The sequence below is a fragment of the Staurois parvus genome, unplaced genomic scaffold (assembly GCF_062004578.1).
Source record: "Staurois parvus isolate SC_StPar_1 unplaced genomic scaffold, SC_StPar_1.0 ptg001805l, whole genome shotgun sequence".
Lineage (NCBI taxonomy): Eukaryota > Metazoa > Chordata > Amphibia > Anura > Ranidae > Staurois > Staurois parvus.
Window position 1 is genome coordinate 1,457,327 of NW_028319601.1, and position 19,482 is coordinate 1,476,808.

Consider the following 19,482-nt stretch of genomic DNA (forward strand, 5'->3'; position numbering starts at 1 on the left):
GTGCAGGTGATCAGCACAATGCCAATCAGCACTGGTCAGACAGAGGTCAGGGGTTTTGTATCCTCCTAGAGCAGAAAGAAAACTCCTCCTACAAGCTTTAGCTAGTGCTGGGCAGAACACTGAAAGAAGCCACAAAACTGCTCTTCTGATGAGAAAAGGTATTTAGCAATTTATATATACTAAAATAAATTGCATTTCCAATTTAAGTCCTGGTAAGACCCATAACAAAAATGCATTGAATGGGGCTCTAGAACATGGAGGAAAACCTGTGCTGGGAAAAAAATACAACTACAAGTACCACTGTCATACTCCCGAAAATACTAGTTTCCTGGCATTGATTTCATGGCTTCAATATTTCTTGAGTCTCTTATTTGGTGGATTGGTGTCTGCTAGGCTACTAGTTTTTTTAAGAGTGCAGCATTGGTACCCTATGTATTTTCCTCAATATATCATTCCTGTAGGAGTTAAATAAATGTTCTAATAATCAATGTATATCCACCTATAGCCAATCAGGGCCTTCCTTTATTATGTGTCTGTATAATGTGTCCAATCATTGGGAAGTAGCCAATGTTATGTAGGCTTATCTTTATCATGTGCTAATAAACAGGCTTACTATGAAAAGGAGTTTTTGGAGTTTTGAGTGACCCCTCTTTTCATTCTCCCCACTCCATAGAAGTCATTTTTAAGCCTGGCAGAGCTGAGCTTGCAATTTAATAAAGTGCTCAACAGTGTCCTTGCCAAAGAATGCTCTGAGTATACACAATACACAACAATGTGAAAGGTAATATATTATCATTCACATACACCATACATGCTATGACATAACACCATGCACAAATGCCTTATGATATATTTTAATGGAAATTGTCATTTAAACTATTGTTCTTACTTTGAAATCATGATCAAATGTGTCAAAAACAATCCCCAATCCATCCCAGAGATCAGCCGAGCCATACACTGGACCCAAGTCTCCTGGTTTCCTAGTATACCACAGAGCCTAGGATTGAATATAATATTGTTAGTCAACAGTGGAGAATGATTGCTTCCTCTAGATTACAAGAACCTTTTCTAGAAGTAGGTAGTACAAAACAATTTTCCCTTGTTCTATTGTAATGGAAGACATTTGACTGCATTAAAATGGTGCTCACATATAGGGATCTAGACCACACACCTTATATGCTTGTTTTTCTTAGCATGAGCAAAGGCAAGTCAAAGATTTTACTGAACACACTTCTGAAACTGACCATAGACTTAAGCAATTGTCTGCAATGCTACTTGGATTAGACAGCAGTGTTTTGATTTCACTGCTGTACCACCCAGTGCTTTTAAAGTGGTTGTAAACCTCAGACATGAAATAAGAACAAAGCATATCCCTCTGTAGTGTGTACTCAATTATGAGCACTGAGTGTCATTTCTATCTACTGCTTTGTTCCTCTGCTATCATCATGAATCACTTCTGACAGACTCAGCTCTATACCTGTGTGTTGTGTGAATGGGGGGGGGGGCTCTCATCCCTCCTATCAGTTCTCAGAGCTCTCCCCACTGAGCTCTGCAGAGTGTAACGTCCCCTGTCCACCACCTTTTTCCTGTACGCTCACAAAACTGTATATGTTCTGGAATTTGAATGGCTATGGAGAAAACTGCGGATAAACAGGTACAACGTATGTAGGAGGATTTGTTTCATCTCTGTGTGTCACCTGAGACCAGTCACTTTACTGGGTATATGTAAGGGTTTACAACCAATTTAACGTAGTGTGGACAGAAAACAAAGTGCCCAAATTTGTGATGTTGAGTGGTGTATTTTTATATTACTAATACAAATGCTCAAAACAAATACAAAACAACATGTTAGAAATACAGCTAATAGGACTTGATGTTTTAATCACTACGGTAAGTCAGCACTCTTGATGTTGTTATTGTTGTGGAGACAATTGGTAGGGTACACACATCATTAGGGCCATCATTCTTTGGCATTTCGTTGATAAATCTACAGGACCAGAAGAATACTGCTGGTGGGGGTTAGAGGCTTAGATACTCCTAGTTTCATATCAAGGGGAGACACAGAAGTCAAAATCATTGCTTAGCCCTGGTTCACACCACTGTGACTTCAGGTGCAAAATGCAATATATAAATCACATCTGAAGTCATAGAGCTAAAAAAATTCATGCTTCAATCCCTATGGCAAATTGGCACTCTTGATGTTGGGATTGATGTGGTAAAACAAGGGAGGGTAGGTATGTATTGGGTCACCAGGAGGACACCCTCCTCCTTTGATGTTTCGTAGATTAACCTACAATGTCTCCATATAATACTAAAATACCATCCATTATTTAGCTTTTCTTTTGAAACGGTAAAACGTTTCATGTGGATGAGTTAATGTACTATGTTATAGAGTAATGTAAACAATGAAAAAAAATATATAGTTGGTTACAGTGGGCAAGTAGTATTACTTCAACGCCATGATCTCACCATTCCTTCTGCTCCTTTGGGTCCATGTCCTGAGATCCTAATAGATATCTCCACTTCCCAGTGGGGAAGATTAAAACCGCTTCTGGTCCATACTGATCCCTTGTGATTTTTCAGTGATGAAACAAGGCGAATTTCATCTGGGCCAGGAATTGCATCTGTAACCATGAGTATATGCAGTTGACCAAACAAATATAGCACTAAACAAGCGTGTGTAACTAAAAGGGAAATTGAATGTTTAAAATATCAATGTTATTTTTTTCTACCATCTCAAACTTTTCAAAAGGAAACACTGAGGCTCCTGATCTACCCAAAGTTTAATTATAACAGTTTGCTCTATTCCCCTGGTACCCTACTTTCAGCTCAAGGGCCACATATGGCCCTTTTGATAAGTATTGTGCAGCCCTAGTGCCCCAGCAGGCAGAGGCAAGTGCCTGTGTTTACTCAAAGACAGTGCAGAAAAACATTAAACTGCATTCAGGTTTGCTTTATTTCCTTGACACGTCCTTACATTTTCTTTGTTGTCCATTTTCTTCTCTTTTTGTGTATATTTTTTTTTTAACTCTGCCATTTTAAAATGGATATTGGTTAGAGATATATATAATGTAGTGCTGATAATATTTGACAATGGACTATAGGGAGCTTCAAACGGTAAAGTGACTGTACCGGCAGTGAGCTTAGCAGTCTCTTGCAATGTGTCCCTAGTCTCCGATAGTCTCCTGTAGTTATGTGCCCAGTCTTGAACCATATTTTTAGCATGAATACAGGTCGTTGACCAGGTCTCTGTTCCCTTTATTTTTACATACACCCAGCATTTTGTGCTGGTCAGGGGCCACACTTGATACCCTCTATATGAAATAAATTGATCATCACTGTGACTATCCCATCAGAGATTTTTCACATTCTTAAAAATAAATTATCTGGAGGCAAATACTGAAAGGTAGAACACCATATCCTTCTTTACATAAATTGGTAAACATTAGAAGACACCGCAATAGATGATATATGGGGCCCAAGTGTGGCCCCTGACATCAAGTAAGTTGACCACATTCACATTCATAAAAACAAACCTGGAAACCCCTGTTTTGGGACATATAAATGTTAGAATGTCAGCTCCTTTATAACAATATATTGCCAAAAGTATTGGGCCAGCCCTCTAAATCATTGGATTCAGGTGTTCCAATCACCTCCATGGCCACAGGTGCATAAAATCAAGCAACCAGCAAACACAAATGCTCCTGCGCTTGGGGATGGACTCAATACAGGCTACAACCACATCAAGAATGTCCTGGAACGTGCACACCTTTCTGAGGGCTCTGAGAAAGAGGCAAGTTCTCGAAACACGTCAACCTATTGGATGTCTACACTCCCTATTGCGGACTGTCACTTAGAGCTGTGTTGACCAAACTGTTCTTTTATGATGTGCCTTTGACTTTGCTGACGTTTGTGAGTACAACACCTACTTTTATTTCTTATTAAACATTTTTTATGGTAATTTATGGTAATACACTAGGTCCGTGTGCCCTCTGTTTGTTCTTTCCTCATTCAGTATAAAATCAAGCACCTAGGCATGCAGACTGCTTCTACAAACATTTGTGAAAGAATGGATCGCTCTCAGGAGCTCAGTGAATTCAAAGTCTTACCATAAGTTGCCACCTGTGCAATAAGTCCATCTGTGAAATTTCCTTGCCATTAAATACTCCACGGTCAACTGTTAGTGGTATTACAACAAAGTGGAAGCACCTGAGAACAACAGCAACTCAGCCACGAAGTGCTAGGCCATGTAAAATGACAGAACAGGGTCAACACATGCTGAAGCGCACAGTGTGCAGAAGTCGACAACTATCTGCATAGTCAATAGCTAAAGACCTCCAAACTTTGTGTGGCTTTCAGATTACCACAACTACAGTGCGTAGAGAACGTCATGGAATGGGTTTCCATAGCTGAGCAGCTGCATCCAAGCCTTACATCACCAAGTTAAAGGCAAAGCGTTGGATACAGTGGTGTAAAGCATGCCACCACTGGACTCTAGAGCAGCAGAGACATGTTCTTTGGAGTGGCAAATAACGCTTCTCGGTCTGGCAATCCAATGCATGTGTCGGGGTTTGGCAGTTGCCAGGAGAACAATACTTGCCTGACTACATTGTGCCAAGTATAAAGTTTGGTGGAGGGGGGATTATGATGGGAGGTTGTTTGGCCCCTTAGTTCCAGTAAAGGGAACTCTTTAGGCATCAGCATACCAAGACATTTTGAACAATTTCATGCTCCCAACTTTGTGGGAACAGTTTGGTGATGGCCCCTTCCTGTTCCAACATGACTGCACACCAGTGCACAAAGCAAGGTCCATAAAGACATGAATGAGTGAGTTGGGGGTGGAGGAACTTTACTGGCCTGCACAGTCCTGACCTCAACCCAATAGAACACCTTTGGGATGAATTAGAGTGGAGACTGCGATCCAAGCCTTCTCACATCAATGCCTGAGCTCACAAATGTGCTTCTGGAAGAATGGTCAAACATCCCCATAGACACGCTCCTAAACCTTGTGGACAGCCTTCCCAGATGAGTTGAAGCTGTTATAGCTGCAAAGGGTGGGCCAACTCAATATTGAACCCTATGGACTAAGACTGGGATGACATTAAGGCAAGCATCCCAATACTTTTGCCAATATAGTGTACAATGGATATAAAAAGTCAAATGTTAAAATGTCAGGTTTCTATGACGTAAAAAAATGAAACAAAGATAAATAATTTCAGAACTTTTTCCACCTTTAATGTGACCTATAAACTGTACAACTAAATTGAAAAACGAACAAATATTTTTTTTGTGGGGGTAAACAAAAAACTAAAATAATATGGTTGCATAAGTGTGCACAACCTTAAACTAATACTTTGTCGAAGCATCTTTTGATTTTATTACAGCACTCAGTCTTTGTGAGTCTATCAGCATGGCACATCTTGACTTGGCAATATTGGCCCACTCTTCCTTGCAAAAGTTCAATGTTTCTAAATATAAAATAATCCACCTAGGGAAAAAGAATCCATTGAGAGAGTACAACATTAGGGGGTACTTATTTCAGATTATTGCAAAATGAGCAAACCGTGTGACCAGTGGGGAAAGCAAATAGAATTCTAGAACGCTTCACTAGAGGGATCACCAGCAGGAGGAAGGAGGTCCTGATTCACTTATATAGATCTTCAGTGAGACCTCATTTAGAATACTGTATCCAGTTCTGGAGACCTCACTTACAAAAAGATATTAAAATAGAATGATGGGTAACAAAATTGGTAAAAGGTCTGGGGGATAAAACATATCAAGAGCGACTTCAGGAAAGGAATATGTACAGTCTGGAGGAAAGAAGAGCAAGGGGAGACATGATTGAAACCTTAAATACATCAAGGGGGTTAATAGGGTGCAGGAGGGCAGTATTTTCAATATGAAACCAAAATCAACATGACCTCAAACTAACTGGAGGAAAGTTCAAAACTAATTATAGAAAGGTATAGAAAGGAAAGAAAGCAGAGGTAGTGAGCCAGTCAACAGTAAATGGCTTCACACAAGCTTGGGACAAACATAGATCTATATTCAGACAAAAAATGAAAAGTTCACTTTTGGGAACATGTTACATACTCCACTTGTTTTTAGGGTGGAACATGCAATATCTTTCCGCAGCTGCCCGATTCCCCCCCCCCCTTCCTGTGAGAGGAGTACGGAGAGAAGTTCCCTGTACTAGCTGTTAGTCAAGAAATAAAAAAATAGCAAAAGCGTGTTTATTTATATTTTTTCTAAAAAGTGAACTAATCCTTTAATGAAAAGAAAAAGAACTAATCAAACAAAACAAATAATAAACAAATAGGCAGACTCATTGGACCACTCAGTCTGTTTCTGCCGTCACTTTTCTATGTTTCTATGTAAAAGGACTAATGGCAATAAATAATAGCAACTAATCATCGGGATAACTAAAGAAAACTGACATTGTAATATGACATGAGTTGCTGTATAATCATTCCCTGCAATGTTGTATAATGTACACATACAAGTCAATCACATATAGACAAAATGCCATTTAAGAGATGAAATAAAATGTGTGCAGTCACAGTCTGTGAAATGTATTAAAATGAAAACAACAGATATTTGAGAGCTGCTGTGTTGTGGATTCCATATAATCAATTAAACTAACAAAGCGATACAATACAGTTTAGGCAGCCGCTAATGCTGTGTTTTTTGTATGCTTGTGTCCATGTAACAAATAAATTAAATACCACAAATGGCATCCATCCGAAAACATAAAAGTATTAAAAAGCTTCATACCAAGTTAGAAAAGAGCATTTCTGATCCTTAATCATTGCAGAATGAAATTACCTCCAAGTCTTTCCCAGAAGGGTAAAGTTCCATCAGGAAGGGTGATATGGGGACCTTTGAAACTGTATTTATATTCAAACTTTCGGTGTGCAGGAAGATCCTCTGTGAGGACATAGCAAAACAAGCCAGAAAAAAGCAATAATAAACTGGTAAGAACCATATTCCACGCAGAGGAAAGGATCAGTAATGGGAATAGCCACAGTGGACTGGCAGAAGGTCATGGAGGAGGGTGAAAGTTGTTGCAGACCAGGCATTTGTTGATTGGCCCAGCAGACCGGTTAACAGGAGGACTACAGCTGTATGTTCCCATACTACATGACAGACCTAACAGCATTCATTCACACTGCAACTGGAAACTCAAATTAATGGCCACAAACAAGTAAAGTTTTTCTTTTCATAGAATACCAAATTTTACTTCTTGAGAGTAAACCTGTAAAAGGAAAGATGCTAATACTTACCTATACTCAACTGTGGCTATAGGATTATAACTTTTTTTTTTTTTTTTTATGGTTAAACTGGATGGACTTTTGTCTTTTTTCAGCCAGACTAACTATGTAACCATTCTGATGTCGCACCGGTCCGGTCACATGATCTCTCCAACAGTGGCTTCAGTGTAGAGGAAAGAGCAGTGACAACTGCTGCCTGAGCAATGACATCATTTATAGGCTTACTATTCCTGCCTCGTAACACCTCTCAGTGTTAGCCTATGTGTCCATGCACACCTTGGCATTTACAGGCAGGAAAGAAAACCACTGCCAGCATGTTCAGCAGAGTTTTGGCAGAAAAAAATGCCTGATGTGCCTAAACGTGTCTAAGCACGCAGTAACACTAGGCTTTTTAGCTCTTGAGCATTAATTCCTTTCAATGGCCAGAATACATTTTTATTCTGGCCATTGAAATATTTAACACTCAAGCACTTGATGCACCTAAACATTTACAAAAAATGCAGCTGTAGCCGTGTTTTTGATGCTGCTTTTCTCCTGCCAAGAGAAAGGTGTTCAGGAAAGCTGGGGAAACATTCAGTGTGCATGAGGCCTAAACGCTTTGCTGGCTGCATCTAAAGTGTTACCATAAGAATTTTAGAAGAGTCAAGCAGGGTGGGAGGTAACGCCTATCCTTCACAGGGAGAAGTTGTCTCTGTGGTGGAACATACTGTTCCCGGAAGTGTCTCTGTTCAGAAGTATTAAAACTGGCATTAGCTGTAGTAAACCACTTGGGAGTTTATACAGTTGTTCATCCCTTAGGACTCGTTTACACCAACACACACATAGGTGTCAAGACTTGGGATTGCCAGGCAGCAACTGTGTAGCAAGGTGGTATACGGATTCAAGAAGATCCAGTTGATCTGGAAGAGCCCATGGAGAGTATGCCAGGGGCCTGAGGAGGTTGGAGTACCACTTCTGTCTGGGCCCATTTGGTGCTATGATTGCCCTCAATCTTGATTCTGTGAACAGACAACAAAGAGTTTTCAGAAGAGGAAAGGAATAGTTCAATTTGTACTGATCCCACGTAGCTACCAGAGCATTCACTGCTTCAGCCAGTGAATCCCATCATCTGAAGGCAAATCTGCCCAGTTACATGTTGAATCTTGAGGCCAGAAGGGCTGCATCTAGCATCCCCCACCTGCAACAGAGATCCTGAAAAACCTCCAGATGGACACACCATTCTCCTAAATCTAGGAGTTGTCAGTTGAGGTAGTCTGCGTGCCAATTGTCCACACCTTGGATGTGAACAGTGAAGTTCTGCCAAAGACAGAATTTGTTTTCTTCCTCTCATGCTGCAGCAAGAATTCTGGTTCATCCCTAATGGTTAATGTGTCAGAATTGAATGGCCTTGCAGTTGAGAGCCCTAGTGTTGCAAGTATAACCAAATCACTTGGAGCTCCAGTATGTTGATCGGGAGACAAGCTTCTTTTGGCAACCAAGTTTCCTCCAACAATTGGGTGTCTAAGACTGCTCCCCAGCCTGTAGGTCTAGCATCCTTCCTGCCATCCTTCCAAGATAAAGGATTTCTCTGACCCAAGGGCTGAATTCCTGAGCCACCAGGTAACAGGTTTTTGGGTTTTTAGGTGTATCAATTTGTCAGAAATTGCTCCTTCTTGTCCCATGCAGATAGAATGTTGAGTTGTAGGGGTCAGCAGTGGAACTGAGAAAATGGAACTGCCTCAAATGATGCTACCCAAAAGCCATTAAACGTAAAACTCTTTCAGAATCACAAGGTTGAAAGGTTCTTGAGAGAACTCGAAGTGTCTCTGGTGAAAAAATACAAAGCTTCAGCCTGAACTGTATTCAGAATGAGACCCAGATACTCCAAGTAATGAGTTTTCCAGCACTGATATTTCAGAATCTAAGTTAATCTTTGTAACATCTGAAAAGTCCTCATCACATTGTTGGATAGTCTGTGCTGAATGCTTCTTCAATAGGAGATTTATCTTAAAGTGGGAATGCCCTGGAAGTGCCTGGAGCTTGGTGAACACTCAGAATGTGAAAGACAGGCCAAATAGAAGATGTCAGGGATCCCGGCAGCTCAGCAGTGCGCGCATGCGCAGATCGCCGATTCATCCAAGCCGACAAGCACGGAGTGCATGGCGATCGCGGCGGCGGCCGCGCATGCGCACTAGCGATCGTGGCCACACCAATGAGAGCACAGGGCGCCCTATTTAAACCTGCCCTGTGCATCTCCAAATTGCCGCAAGGTCTTGTTCCTGTGTTCCTGTTAGTACGTTTCCTTGTTGCCAAACTCTGCCTGTTCTGATTTATGCTGACCCTCTCCTGCTCTGACCCCGGCTCATCCCTGACCATTCCTCTGCCTGTAGTTACTGTTATTTTGGACCCTCTGTTACTGAACCCGGCGTGTGACCTGACTACTCTTTGCCTGCTGCTTGGTACCGCACCTGTCCCCACTGTTACCGACCCGGCTAGTCTGACCTTGCTCACTCCTAGCAGTCATCCATCCCGCTCGGATCGGGACCTGTCAGCCCCTTCACAGCAGGCACATCCCGGGCACATACACTTAGCGGGACCCCTCTACCACCGCTGGGGGTGCCCAGGGGCGCAACCTGGTTCCAGTCTTGCACCAAGTCCATCCCCACCATCAGGGGCTCTGGTGAAAAGGCAGACTGGGACTTAGACTCCGCGTCCTGGGAAATCCCGTGCTGTGGACCACTAGAGATCCCGTTTGGCAGAGCCTGACAGAAGCCCTTAAAACTAGTGTTGGGTGCCCATAGGAAATCAAAGTTAGCATTGTTCTGATGGAAAAGTTGGAGACTTGCAAGTAAGCATCTTGATATCCACAAAGGCTAAAAAGTATCCCTAACAGAGGAAACCTATGACGGAACTAAAGGATTCTACACAACCTTTTTGGGATCGAATGAAGACATTTAAACTGATATTAAACCTTTAAAAAAAAGTTACACTTATCAGAGCAGCCCTGATCCTCTTCTCTGGGATCCCCGCTGGCACTCCTGGTTCCTCCCCCCTTCTGAACCCCCCCCCTAGCAAGCTGATTGCTAAGGGGGTACTCGTGAGAGTTTGCTTCTGACCCCTGCTACCAGCATCCATTGACACAGATAGCAGGGATTTTCCCTGCCCCCCCACCCACATCCCAGGATGGATTCACACTTGAGCGATCTGCAGCCTGAAGCTCAAAGCTCAGTTAACCCCTTGGCGCCGGCGCCTCCCGGCCCTTTAAGGGTTGCAAAAGCTGGGAGGCGGGCGGGGTTTTAGGGTCATGTGACCGCCGTGATTCGTGGTCACATGATCAAGAAAGGTCCCGATCACAAGAGAAGATCGGGACCTTTCCGTGAGTACCGAACATGTGTGCTGGGAGCGCACAGGATGTGCGCTCTCAGCACATATGTTTTTTTTTTTAATAGAACGCAAATGTGCGACCGCTCGGAGTCTAGGCCTGGACGCTGGGAGGCCACACATTTGCATTCGGCCGGCGCCAAGAGGTTAAAGAGGTTCAGAAGTTTTAAGGTTTTTCTTAATGCATTCTCTGCATTAAGGTAAAAAAACATGTGTCCAAGATCCCCCCCCCCCCCTTAGGCTGGATTTACACTTGAGCGATTTATAGCTTGAAGCTCCAAAAAGATCAAACTTTAAAAAATCAATTGTTCTCTATGGTGCCTGTTCACATCTGATCCCAGTAGCAGGCACCATAGAGAACAATTGATTTTTTTTAAGTTTGAGCGTTTTTGGAGCTTCGAGCTGCAAGCTATAAATTGCTCAAGTGTAAATCCCTAAGGGGGGGGGGATCTTGGACACAGAAGTTTTTTTACCTTAATGCAGAGAATGCATTAAGTAAAGAATAACCTTAAGGCTTTAGAACCTCTTTAACGTCTTCAGATCTAAGATGAGCAATGGGGCATTGACTCCATGATCCAAAAGATCTGGAAGATTAGCATGGAGGTTTGATATCCTGTGCAAAGACACAGACAGATTGGACAACATGAAGAGGAGCGGAGGTACAGAACAGAGGTGTAGCTAGAAGCTTGTGGGCCCTGATGCAAAAGTTGACCTGGGGCCCTCCACTATCACTCGCCATATCCACTCCACACCAAAATATTACAAGTTATTTCAGAAATGTATTTACATATTGAGAGGGTAATTCAACATTTTTTTTAGAAACCATCCTAATAATGACATGACCTCACCCCCCCCTCCATCCTAGTGACATAACCTCACCCCTTTACCATCCCTAGTAAAAACATGACCTTCCCCCCTCTTCCCCAGTAATGACATGACCTCGCCCTCTCCTTCCTAGTAATGATATGATGACATGACCTCGCCCCTCCCCCCAATCCTAGTAATGACATGACCCCCGCCCATCCTAGTAATGACATAACCTAACCCCTTACCATTACTAGTAATAACATGACCTTCCCCCTTCTTCCCCAGTAATGACATGACCTCGCCCCCTCCTTCCTAGTAATGATATGAGGTCACAACCTCACCCCCTTCCCCCAGAAATGAAATGTCATTGCCCCCTCCCCCCTACATATTAGTAATGACATGACCTCTCCCCCTCATCCTAGTAAAGATATGACCCTCGCCGCTGCCGCCCCCCCACTTGTAATGACATGAACTCGCCCCTCCCATCCTAGTAGTGACATGACCTCACCCCCTCCCTCCCATCCTAATAATGACATGCCCTCGCCCCCTCCCTCCCTTCCTAGTAATGGCATGACCTCGCTCCCTCCCTCCTCATCCTAGTAATAACATGACCTAGCCCCCCCTCCATCCTAGTAATTATATGACCCCGTCTCCCCATCCTAGTAATGACATGACCTCGCCTCCTCTCTCCCATCCTATTAATGACACGACCTCGCCACCTCCCTCCCATCCTAGTAATAACATGACCTCACCTCCTCCCCCCTCATCCTAGTAATGACATGACCTAGCCCCCCCTCCATCCTAGTAATGACATGACCATGCCCCCTCCCTCCCATTCTTGTAATGACATCAACTCACCCCCTCCCCCCTTCATCCTAGTAATGCCATGACCTCAACCACCCCCTCCATCCAAGTAGTGACTTGACCTTTCCCCCTCCACCCCATCCTTGTAATAACATGACTCACCCCCCCCCCTCCATCCTAGTAATGACATGACCTCACCCCCCCCCCTCCATCCTAGTAATGACATGACCACGCCCCCTCCCTCCCATTCTTGTAATGACATCAACTCGCCCCCTTCATCCTAGTAATAACATGACCTATCCCCCCCCCCCCTCCATCCTAGTAATGACATGACCACGCTCCCCCCATCCTTGTAATGACATGACCTCGCCCCCTCATTCTAGTAATGCCATGACCTCAACCACCCCCTCCATCCAAGTAGTGACTTGATCCCCCCCCCCCATCCTTGTAATGACATGACCTCACCCCCCCCCCCATCCATCCTAGTAATGACATAGCCTAGCCCTCCTCCCATCCTAGTAATGACAAGACCTACCCCCCTAATAAAGAATCCTTGTTAGGTGAGTAATCAGAGCAGTATTTTAGCTCAGCTCAGTTACAGCGGTCATAGCTCTCAGGTGGCGCTCTCCTCCTGAATCAGTGCACTACCATGATTCTCAGTCCCAGGCTGCTCTTGATCTTGTGCGGCGCTCTCCTGTTTCATGACAGACAGGCAGCTCACTGCCCCCTCCCCCCCCCCCACCCACACGGTTGTCAGCATGCTGCCATGCTTCTCTAAGCAGCTGCTCTCGGCCCTCCACTCTGTTCAGGAAATGCAGGCACACATGGTTTCACCCCAGCCAATGAGAGTGGAGGAGTGGTGTGGACTGGGGAGAAGGCAAACAACTGGAAGCAGATTACTGGATTATAGAGCTTGGCTGGGGCCCTGGGGGACACAAGGCGGATCAGAGCTGGACTCCAGCTCTGGGATTTTGTGAGGGAAATGTAATATGACAGCAGGGAGTGGAGCTGTGGGCCCCCGGGAGCTAGGGGCAGGGTCGCAATTGTGACCCCTGATGCTACACCCGTGGTACAGAACAAAACTATTTTCCATTCTCTGGACTTATTGATGCATTCAAGATGCTCTCTGACCAGCTGTCCACAAAGACTTTACCTTTGGAAAGCAGGGCATCCTTTCATGCTGAAGAGGACTTGCCTGCAGGCTTGGGGGCTAAGGTTTTCAACTGAATTAGGCCCCTGACTTGGGTCTGGCTTTAGAGTTGGATGCCTGGAAGAACCATAAGGAATTATTTTAACTTCAGAGGCAAGAGGAGTCTGAGGCCTAGATGTATTCTGCTGGGGTAAATGAGTACTCTTTCCACCAGTAATGTAATTATTACCTTTATCTAAAGAAGCCCCAAAAAGATGTTTTCCATCAAAAGGCACGCAAAGCAAGCATCTTCTGTACAACAGACCAACATTTTAGCCAAGGTTCTTCGCATTTTGACATTCAAGAGATTCAAGAAACAAGACCGACAATATGCACTTACCCAGCTACACAAAAGTACAATGTTGCAGGCACAAGCTGTAAGTTCTCCATAACTGAATGGTCAGTAAACACAGCAATTGGTTCCTTAGGTGTATTTTAGGCCATTCTCCTAATGTCCAACGAATTTACATACCAGCAGGTTGCATAGCAAGATTTGTTAGTGAAAATAAAGATTTGGAAAGGGCTTCCAAGCATTCGTAAACACTGGGGGTATCTTCAATAGGGACAGTCAATGTTTGTTAAGGTGTGATATGACCAGAACCAGTGTGGGGACAGCCCATTTCCTAATAAGTCTTCTCAAGCTAATATTGCCCAGGTAAATATACAGGAGCAGAAAATAACTAATCAGGATTTGCCAGGTCTCCTTACAGAACTGGTCCAGTCAAAGTGAAGCATTGCGCCCGCGACATGTAAACATCCCTCTCCACTGCCCCTAAAGCTTAAGATGGGGGCGGGTGGAGAGCAGCAAAAACATGGCTCAAAATGTTAAATCATATACTAATTTCCACATTATATATTTCAATTATTTCTACCCTACTCCTATTAATCTGCAAGATTTTAAAGTTTGTACATTTACTTTCTGAAGAACCCTACCCATTTTCTTCCTTAAATTCTGTGACATATATTCACTATGGCCTGTGAGTAGGCAGCAAGGTACCATAAACAGCAGAGAAGAAGCTGCAATGCATGCACGGAACGCATGCATCAGGGCAGTCACAACATGAAGAGATTTGTTTCAAATAAATTTATGTTGGATTATCAAATGAAAAAATAAAAGTGTAATTTGCGACTATAAAACACCTAGAGGGTTAGGAGCGATATACCCTGATTGTGTCTAAACCAGAAGCAAACTCATCCAAAACAGATTTATGAGACCCCCTCATCCGATGGGCTCAAAGGCCACTACAGTTGCAGGAATGTCAGAAAAGACTCTGAAGGTGAAAGCATAAAAGTAAGTTTATAGCTTCTGCATTGAAGCATAGTGGTGATTTGTCCATAAAATATAGCATAGCTATAGAGAACTCCTCCCTGGATTAGGCTGAGGAGGGGGCCTCACCTGATGGGAGTCAGGGGGAAGCTGAGGATTGTGTGGGGTTTCAAACAGAGGACAATCATCCATACTATTAGTGTTAGGTCACTGGGGAGGGCCGACTTAGAGGAATGGGTACCCTTTGCGTTTGTAATCCATGTTGCACTGCTAGACTGAGGCAACCTAATTAAAAATGTCAAACAGAAACCTTGGGTACTCACAAACCAGCTTCTGAGAGCAGGAGAGGCTAATGGCTGGAAGTGACTAAGTCACTGTAGGTAGCAACAAGGATGGTCTGAGATGAAAACCACAACTCCTTTGGAATTAGAGCAGTGGCAGGAAGATTCTGTCTTCCGCTGAAAAGATGTGAACAGAATACAGAGAGCATGCGCATGATACTGCTGCTGTTGACGCATCAAGAAATTCTCCAGTGCCTTATCCTATTCAATGGAACCAACAGGGAAGGACAATGGAAGAAACAGGGGAACTGTTGGCACCTGACAATCGACAATGACTAACTGGTCAGGCATAAGACAGGAAGTCAACAGATAACAGATGGTCCAACAGATAAGGGACAAAGCAGCATCACAAGTAGAGCTCAGTGGATGAAAAGCTACAGTCCATGTTGACTTGTCCCCATCCTTGGGTGTACTCATCAGGGAGTCTTCAGAGACTGGGTCACACCAGAGGTTGTGCTGTAGCTCTAGTCCTATAAATTTAGCAATCTGTAACTAACACAGCAGACAAAGGTCAGCAAAGCACCACAATCTGAGCCCAGTGCCTAGAGGTTGCATTACAGGCAGGCCCCATCAACTTCAGTTCAGCATGATCTAGGTACAGCCTCCACAGCATTGCCAAAGATTAGATGATCTAGATTTCTGCAAACGGAGCCAATCTCTGCAGCATGTGAATTGTTGATTGAAGCAAAAAAAAAGCTCTCAATTTAAAAAAAACTTAATAAAAATAGATTGAAAAGATGTTCATTCTCTGAGGACACTAGCAAAAAATTGAATATTGAAGCATGTTGGGAGTGAGAGAGGTTATACCTGGCTTTTTGTTTGCCAATGTCAAATTTCCCATAAAGTTTGCAACCAGGGCTATCGGGGGGGGGGGCAGGTCAGTCTGTCCCCGGATCAGCTACCTCCCAGTCTCTTTGCTGTATATTTGGGGCTGTCTCTTTTCTGGGTTGGGCCATCTCTTTGGTATATGGGGATGTCTCTTTGCTGGATGGGAATGCCTGTGCTGGATTAAGCTCTTTGCTGGATTGGGCTGCCTCTTTGCTCTATGGGGATGTCTTTTTGCTGCATTGTGATATCTCTCTGCTATATGGAAATGTCTCTTCACTAGACTGGATCGTATTTTTGCTATATGGGGATATCTCTTTGCTGGATTGGGCTGCCTCTTTGCCTTATGGGGATGTCTTTTTGCTGGATTGGGACATTTCTACTGAATATATGGGGACGTCTCTTTGCTGGATTGGGCTGTTTTTGTTGAATATATGGGGGCGGTTAAATTTAAGAGCTCTTTGTTTTTTGGGTTTGGAGTTTTTCCATTTTCTTAGATCTGCTAGGGGTGGACAGATTTTGGAATATACTTTTCATATGTTACGTTGTAAGAATGTTACAATAAAAGTGGGTGCACCGCAGGACTCGGTGGGATGGCCAGTGGGTGGATTTGCTGGGAAGGCCAGTAAGTGGACGCTGGGGAATGTTGGGGGAAAAGCCGGGGCTTTTCCCCCAACTATGTATGGGGCTCCCACATTTCTGATGACTGCCCTGTTTGCAACTACCAGTATATTACTCTTTCAGGTCTCTGTTTTCCGAAAATAAATGTTTGAGGGATTTACCCAAACCTTAAGCCTTAAACGTGTGCAAAAAAACACAAAAATGGCACTGGCAGTGAAAGGGTTGATGAACAAACAAAAGGGATTTATCATATTTTGCATGTGTGACAGAAGGGGAATTAAAAACATGGATGTATGCTTTTCTTTTGCCTTTTCAGATAACTTTCTTACTACTTTCAGTGGCAGTAACCTTAGCTTCATCTGACCAAGCTTCATAGGAAAGTTAAGTGAATTACAGTTGTCTGTCATGACCTTCCCAAAAGACTGAACGAAACAAGAAGGGAAAATATGAAGAAAATAACAAGTGCAGCCAAAATACAGACATCCTTTGTAGGCATCTATTATATTTTTAAAATATTGCATTTGGGCTGCTGCAATAAAACTGAACGCAAAGCTTAACCACTTCCCGCCCAGCCTATGGCCGAATGGCGGCCGGCAAAAACCCTCACCTTTCCGGGTGGACGCCATATGGCGTCCTTTCGGGCATGCACAGTTTGCACGCCTGCAGAGCCGCGCGATCTGTCACCGGCCGTGTACCTCGGACACGGCCCATGACAGATCTGAGTACCGGCCCCGTTGCCGGTACCATGTGACCTACTGTGACCAATCACAGCAGGTCACATGACAGTTGTATACAATGGATGGCTTCATTCATGCCATCCATTGTATACTAGTGTGTCTAGCTGTGAATGGTCACAGCGATCACATGCACAAGCTGGGCCAATCACAGCCCAGCTGTGTCATGTGATTAGCCGTGACCAAATCACAGCTAAGCACAAAAAAAAAAAAACCCCTGAATGAATCGATGTGATTCAGGTAAATGCTTGCTTATAGTAAAATAATTCTTTGCTATAAGCAAATTCTGTAAAAAAAAAAATACTGATCACTTCCCCAAAGTAGTACAATGTTACTATGGTAACATTGTACTACTTTGGTCATAGTGAAATATGAAAAACAATCGTAAAAAAAAGAAGAAAAATTTAATAAATTAAAAATTAAAAAAAAATTATATATTTTTTTTCATACTGTCACCAGTCAGTGTCTCTGATCACTGCCATGCCAGTTATATGATGATGCTGTACTGCACTGGTGACAGTATGTAAAAAAAAAAATAGTAAAAATTATTTTTTAATTTTTTAATTTTCCGAAAAATTATGACAAAAAAATACAACTTCAAAAAACTCGCCATGCCTCTTATGAAATACGTCAGACTGTCTACTTTGCAAAAAGGGGTCATTTGTGGGATATCTGTACTGTTCTGACATTCTTGAACCTCAAGAAATTAGATTGGCTGTCAGTACTTCAGGATTGATCAATATTCAGATATATCCCATAGTTTGTGAACTCTATAACTTTCCTACAAACTAAAAATACATCCTAATTTGGGTTATTTTCACCAAAGACATGTAGTAGAATACATCTCGGCCTAAATTTATGAAGAACAATTATTTATTTTCAAACCTTTATAACAGAAACAAAGAAAAACGTGTTTTTTTTTCAAAATTTTCGGTCTTTTTTTGCTAATTTAGCAAAAAATAAAAACCCCAGTGGTGATTAAATACCACTAAAAGAAAGCTCTAGTTGTGTGAAGAAAATGATAAAATTTTAGTTTGGGTACAATGTTGTATGACCGCGCAATTGTCATTCAAAGTATGAGAGCGCTGAAACGTGAAAAATGGCCTGGGCAGGAAGGGGGTAAAAGTGCCCTGTATTGAAGTGGTTAATGCAGGCATGTACAATATCGTATGGCACTGAAATCAGTAAGATTGCATGGATACCAATACTGATGCTAAGCATTTGTATGAGTACCTGTACTCGTGAAAATGCTCAAATACCTGAAACCGATACCTTCGGGCTCTGTTCTTTCAGCTGTCAGCGAGGGAATCTGAAATGTAAATTAAAAAAAAAAACCTCAGAAATGCCACGTCCTTAACCTGTGATAATTCAGCTTTCAGCAGGATTTCGCTTGCTGACAGCTGAAGTGTAGACAAGCCCTGGCACTTGGAGCTGTCAAAAAAAAAAAAAAAAAAAAAGCCTGACAATGTTTATCAATTACCCTGCTGATCCAATAAAACAAAAAGATAAAAAGAAACATTGTTTCATTTTGTATGTTTATTCATCTATAGATAAAAGGGATTAACTTGATCTGTAGACCAAGTCAAAAGCAACCTGTCAAGTAAAAGTTGTTGTTCCCCTTCTGACAGCTGAATTGTAAACAAAACAGTTGTCAGCAGGTATGTAATTGGTATTGGCGGGTACAAAAAAAAAAAAAAAAGTATCAGTACTTGTATTCGCTGTAAATAAAATATCGGTGCATCCCTAAAAATCAGTAATGCTGTACATCCATGTCCTGGGTACCTGCTGACCTTCTGCCTGCTTACTCACCTCTGCTTCCCCAAATTGCAGCAGTACACTGAGGTTATCCTATCCTTACACTGACAGCATTGCACAAACCTGTAGTACCTAGATTGAAAGAGTGCTAACCCTTCCTCTTCCAGACTGAGTTGTACTGAGGAGAGAATATGGTAAACCAATACAAGGGTAGATTTGGGAATTTGTACTAGCTGGATTACAAAATACACTATTATTTTGCACAAATTTACAACCTGATCAGAATTTATTTTGATTTTTGCTTAAAGTTCTACTTTAAAAAGGACCTGAACTGTAGAAACTGTGTCCAAAAAATTCAAATGTCAGTCAACTAGAGAAAGTTAGGATTTCCTCTCATCTCTTGTTTTGGATTTCCCATCACCTTTTGTTCCCGATGAAAACAGTTACCAGGATAATTAGAGAGTGTGAAGATACTAACAAGGACACAGCAAGCAATAAAAGTTTGACA

At 42.7% G+C, this 19,482-nt stretch overlaps 1 protein-coding gene across 1 annotated transcript in view; it reads right to left on the reverse strand.

Moving 5' to 3' along the window:
- The window catches only part of LMAN1L (lectin, mannose binding 1 like), a 73,423-nt gene extending 66,278 nt beyond the window's left edge, over positions 1-7,145 (reverse strand). The window contains exons 1-3 of the mRNA XM_089663928.1: positions 6,826-7,145; positions 2,470-2,624; positions 890-997 (exon numbers count right to left, since the gene is read on the reverse strand). Of these exons, the coding sequence (XP_089520054.1) occupies positions 890-997; positions 2,470-2,624; positions 6,826-6,985 (423 nt within the window). The 5' untranslated portion in view covers positions 6,986-7,145. The remainder of the gene's footprint in view (positions 1-889; positions 998-2,469; positions 2,625-6,825) is intronic.
- Positions 7,146-19,482: the final 12,337 nt, after the last annotated feature.